This window comes from Habropoda laboriosa, unplaced genomic scaffold, assembly GCF_001263275.1.
Source record: "Habropoda laboriosa isolate 0110345459 unplaced genomic scaffold, ASM126327v1 scaffold172, whole genome shotgun sequence".
In the NCBI taxonomy this organism is placed as follows: Eukaryota; Metazoa; Arthropoda; class Insecta; order Hymenoptera; family Apidae; genus Habropoda; species Habropoda laboriosa.
Window position 1 is genome coordinate 908,906 of NW_017100331.1, and position 5,342 is coordinate 914,247.

General features: G+C 33.6%; 1 protein-coding gene across 1 annotated transcript in view; it reads left to right on the plus strand.

Annotated features, from left to right (window-relative positions):
* Positions 1-1,119: 1,119 nt before the first annotated feature.
* LOC108574437 overlaps positions 1,120-5,342 on the plus strand; it is a 13,827-nt gene continuing 9,604 nt past the window's right edge. The window contains exon 1 of the mRNA XM_017937029.1: positions 1,120-1,210. Coding sequence (XP_017792518.1) covers positions 1,120-1,210 — 91 coding nt within the window. The remainder of the gene's footprint in view (positions 1,211-5,342) is intronic.

Genomic DNA, 5,342 nt, shown 5'->3' on the forward strand with positions numbered 1-5,342 from the left:
AGAGAACAATAATATACATAGCGTATCAATTTAGTACGAATTGTCCAATTGTAATTAATAATTATTTTCATTGCTTTGCAACGCACAGAAGAATTTCTATTAATATAAAATGTTGAGTAACAGGCAAATCATAAAATGAAGAAATGTTATAGCTGGTCTGTGCTACAGTTTCAATTTTACCCAGAAATTCTCGTAAAAGATATATCTGAAACAAATTCCCCGTAAATAATCAACATAAACTTGTTTTCTTCCCAAACCGTGAAACGAGTAGCAAATTCGCTTGTTGCGTTTTGGCATCTGGCCCAATGGAACAGACGGGAGTTGCATGCTCTATGAATTCTATTCACTTATTTTTGTGCAAATCGTTTAGCTTCTAGATGTACTTTAATTTCAATCCTCTAATCCTTCAATGGAGACACGAATTTATTTTAAAGAGGTGAATAAAAACTTAGTTATTCGAACATTTTTATCAAGGCATTAATGCAATTTTATTCTATGCAATTTTGCACCTTCAAATTTCCTATAAATTCATCAAAATCCGCAGTCTAGTGATATCTAACACCTTTCGTCAGTCACTCGACATTTTACCAAATTTTACGCAATTTCAGAAGATCCATCGTCCACATTTTTCACCCACAATGCTCATTTACCTTTGTACATCAAAGTCTTATTCTACCCCTGTATTTAAATAAATAAACAAACAATTAAAACACTCCGTTCAAATATCAATCCAGCTTCAGTATACTCGAATACTCGAACGTTGAATTTTCAAGTAAAAACAAAGATGTTGAGTTGAAACAGCAAAAAGAAGGCACGTCGATTGAAATATTCTTACATGTACAATACGTACATACTTTCGCCTGGCTTCGATGTATTTCAATTTCACAAGTTCGCCTCAAACAAGTTCCTCTTTATGCCCTTATTTCTCGAGCATGTATACCGAGCAAAGAGGGTGTAGTGTCGAAGATAGAAACATCACGTAGGCGCTCCGTGCTGAATTTCAATATGTCCAAACTCTCGAAGGAGCGGCACGGGACAAATTCCGGATGACATAGCTCCCACGATTTCGTGATGGGACAGCATAACGCCAATCTACGGATAGCACGTTCTTACCTCAAAATGTCTACCCGTGTCGGCGGAGCCTTCTTCCAAAGTAGTCTCTATGTGGAAATCAAAGCTAAACAACCGGCGAATAAGACAGGAGTCAAAAGTAGATATGTCAGCGTGTAACGTTTTGGTTGAATTTAACAAAGACATCGTGTACGATGTAAAAATTAGAAAGGAAAAAGATGTTTGTAGGAAAATGAAATTTTTTAAATTTACGTTTGTTTATTGTTTTTGCTAATCAAAAGAGTACATTCGGAAAGCAATATTTCTGTGAGAAGAAGAAGGAGATATTTGATAAATAGAAGAAAGGTAGAAAGAGACTGTAAAGTAGTAGAGCCCCTGGCCAAAAAGTCAGGGCCACTCATAATTTTCAACATCTTTCGTATTTTTAATCAAACTTAAAGGCTTGAACATAATTTAATAACTACTAAAAAAAATAAAAAGTATTATCGTGTGTAAATGTTTGTCAAGTAATAAATGAGGTGAATTAATTTTAGTAGATTTATTCTAAATTAAATTGAAAATAGAGGACTGCGAATTAAATTCTGCAAATAAATATAAAAGCTGCAAATATTATATTTACGTGTGAATTAATTTTTCAATTATAAAAAAATTAATACTAAAGGAAAATGTTGAAAAAGAGTACATCTATTTAAAATTAATTGTTTTTCCCTTTCGAAACTTCTTTTTGTGATTATTCAAATCTAAAAAAAATTAAGATTTCGTACAATTGAGGTTCCAAGGACTTACTTAATGATTATGTTAAATGCACGTTAGTATAAGTACTATATTAGTGTAATTTAGAGGCACTTTCAACCAAATTTTAGTGCAAATTATTCCAAATAATGGTAAAAAGATATCTCAAAATGAATGTTTAAAAATTTGTCCAGTATAAAAATACTTTCAAGTAAATTCTGAAACATAAATTTATATAAAAATTTCCACCTACTTGTGAAATCCTTAAACAAGTAAGAACCTTTTAAGATAGAAATTTTTCAAGAAAATTTCAAACTTGTGTTTCATTCGTACGTTCAGATTTAGGAAGTTATTTCGAAAGCTTCTGAAACTTTTTTCTACTTGCTCAATTTTAACGGCACGCACATAAATTCCTGGCAAATATAGATGCGCATTCTATAGCTTCGTCTTTTTCTGATCGCATTCCCGTCGGTAATATTGCATCCCGCAATGAAATGCCTTCACGAAAATTTCTCCTTTTTTCTTAACAGAAACTCGGATATTTCCACCTCTTGCCGCGTTAAAATTGACTTCACGCGATAAGATTGAGCAGATAATGTTGAAATTAAAATGTGACGCGTTCATATCGACTCTGTAAAACCAACCCTACAATTTTTAATATATATAATTGCCAAATAATCGTAAAGCACGTTCTTTTAATCTGCCCTAAGTATACGGGGGCTCGTTGGAAAAATTGAGTAAACTGAATGATAGTCTCAGTGATCATCGGCAAAAAGTATTCTCCTTTCAAGGGGACTTAATTTCTCGTAATACACAGGGTGGGCCACGTAAAACAAGCCACGTAATTCTTTTCTCTAGCTAAGGTAGTACGAGAAAATTTTGAGACGTAATTTAAATGGTTGCATAGGGTGAATAAAATGAAAGATAAACTTTTCTATTTTCTCTTTTTCTCAGGATCACAAGGTACATTTTTGTCTACTGTATGTTGTAGCAAACATTGATGTGCATTTAAACATGCATAACAGTATGACCATAAAATGACCTTAGACTCTAAAATGTTTAATCAAAAATGAAATTTCCTTTCATTGCTTGCCATTTTTTTCCATCAAAAAAATTTGAAACCATTTAAATTACGTCTAAAAATTTTCTCGTGCCACCATAACTATAATAGAAAAGATAATTATGTGGCCTGTTGATAACCCTGTACAATTACTTGTTGCAACTTTAAAATTCAGTTAAAAGAACAAAAGAGAAAAATGTCGTGGTGTCTTAAACTTTATACAAATCTAACTTAAAAAATAAACCACACAAACAATAAAGTGGTAAAACTGATATAACTTGATTTACATCTTCGCGTAACCATCGTATTTTCTGTCATTAAAATATCGTAAAGTTATTACACGAGTCTCGTTGTATCATACATGCATTTCCCATCTAAGGCTACAAAAGGAAGTTGTTTTTCACTTTTCTCTCACGACCGTGCTTACAGTGGGCTTTACGGTTCTGAAAATGTTCTGCATCGAATCATAAAGTAGTTTTGTTCAGATTGCTAAAGTATCAGTCCTTTTCAAGTTGACATATTTTTCCTTCGTGCATAATGTTTCCGACGTGACAACCAATGCGAGAAAGGAAAGGCTCCATACAAATGTATCGACATTCTCATTCTCATAACTTTAACGCGCGTGCAAAGACATTTCTGATAAACATGTGCAATTAGCAATTTCTCTTTTCGTAGATTTGTGACATTTCGATTATTAAATCCTCTGCTGCAAATGTGTTACACTATTTTTTACTTTCAAGAGTGTCATGGAAGTAAAATAATAAACGCGTGATTAATATTTGTTGCTGCTAAAAAATTCGAATGCTGTTAATTTTTATTTTACAATACCATACAATTTTTATTCGAGAAATTAATATTTTGTATAATTTTCATATAGGTATTAATATCTTAATATTTATTAATATTTTCGAATAAAAATTGTTTTTTTACTTTCGTGGTTCCGGAGATATTCAAGATGGGAATTCTTGGAGGCTTAATTTTTAAGCATCTCAACACCTGAATATAGAAACACCGAAAAATCGAAATATGAAGTTATCTCAAGGCGCCAGTGTCCAATTACTCGAGCATCTAACAAAGTATTAAAGTACTTAAGTGGACTATCTAAATCGAGATCCTACTTCATTAGCCGAGTATCTAAATACTCCGGGTGTTCGAAGAGTGGAGTACCAAAACATTGTATAGTACCCATGTACTTGAGTACTTGATTACTTCTTACAAGTTCCACATATTTAAACAACAAAATATTTGGACATGTTGAATACCAGAATATTTAACCCTTTGCACTCGAGTGGCGACTGAGAAGCGACATTGTCTGCCACTTGGTAAAAAATTGATTTTACTAGCTATTTTCAATGTAATTAGTAAAAACAATTGTTTAACACGTTAAGCGCGGCGTCAGTCCGTGGGGACTGACAGTGAACTTTTCGTTTGGGTGCCGTCGGTCCGTGGGACCAGCACGTCTCCTTCTTTTTTTTTTTCCAATTTATGAACACTTCTTCTATCAACCCGGATTGGTATTTCTTCGTCTGAATGTCGTGTGAGCGCATTTGTCATCTTCTGTTTATACTCTGTAACCGAACAGCTCGCGAAGTGATCGCCGCTGTGTGCCGCCTGAACGGAAAGCAGAGCGAAATCGGCTCCGCACTCAACGTGTTAAATTGGTTCCCATCAACCAAATGTCTTTTGAAGTGCATTTCGAATAAAATTCTTAGAGTTATTGAAAAGAAACTTAAAAAAAAAGAATTTAGAGTTCAAAGGGTTAACCTATCAGAATACACTGGTTTCTTAGGCAAAGAAACGTAAGTATTGTACATAAAACAATATACAGGAACAACGTTCACACGAATCGTGCAATTTCACATGAACAAAAGTAGCTTGTCCGTTTGTAAATCTGGTACAAAGGTGTATGTGCAACAACGCTGCTTTTAGAGAAGTTGCACAAGTATTATGGACAATAGGTTATCTGTCGGGAGAGCTTCGAATGCTTTCGAAAGCATACTTTAGCAGTCTTAAGGACAGTTATTCTACGTTTTCACGACTAATTGTAAGAAGCTTTATTCACTCTTTCGCGTATCCCGTTTTATGTCGACCAACGGAGATATGTATCAGTACACATTTCCGCTTCTGACGAAAACGCTTGTATACCCTGTGGAAATATACGCGGGATTAGGATTCCTTATACTGCGCTTTTATTTCTCTACTTTGCTGTCGAACGATCAGAAAATGGGCTATTCTGCTTTAGAACGCTTGCATACGTATGCACATGGAATATACACAGTGTGCTAATATAAAAAGAGAGTTTCAACGTTTAAAATCAGAAACTTAAATACTATATCGTTTTTCGAGAAGGAAAATATCGTTAATTAACAAACGATTTAACAATTACGTTGAAAAAGCAACTGCACAGGTGTTAATTAATAGGTAGATACTCTTCTTTTTTTTTATTATAACTACTTTTAATTATAAACATGCAGTTAAA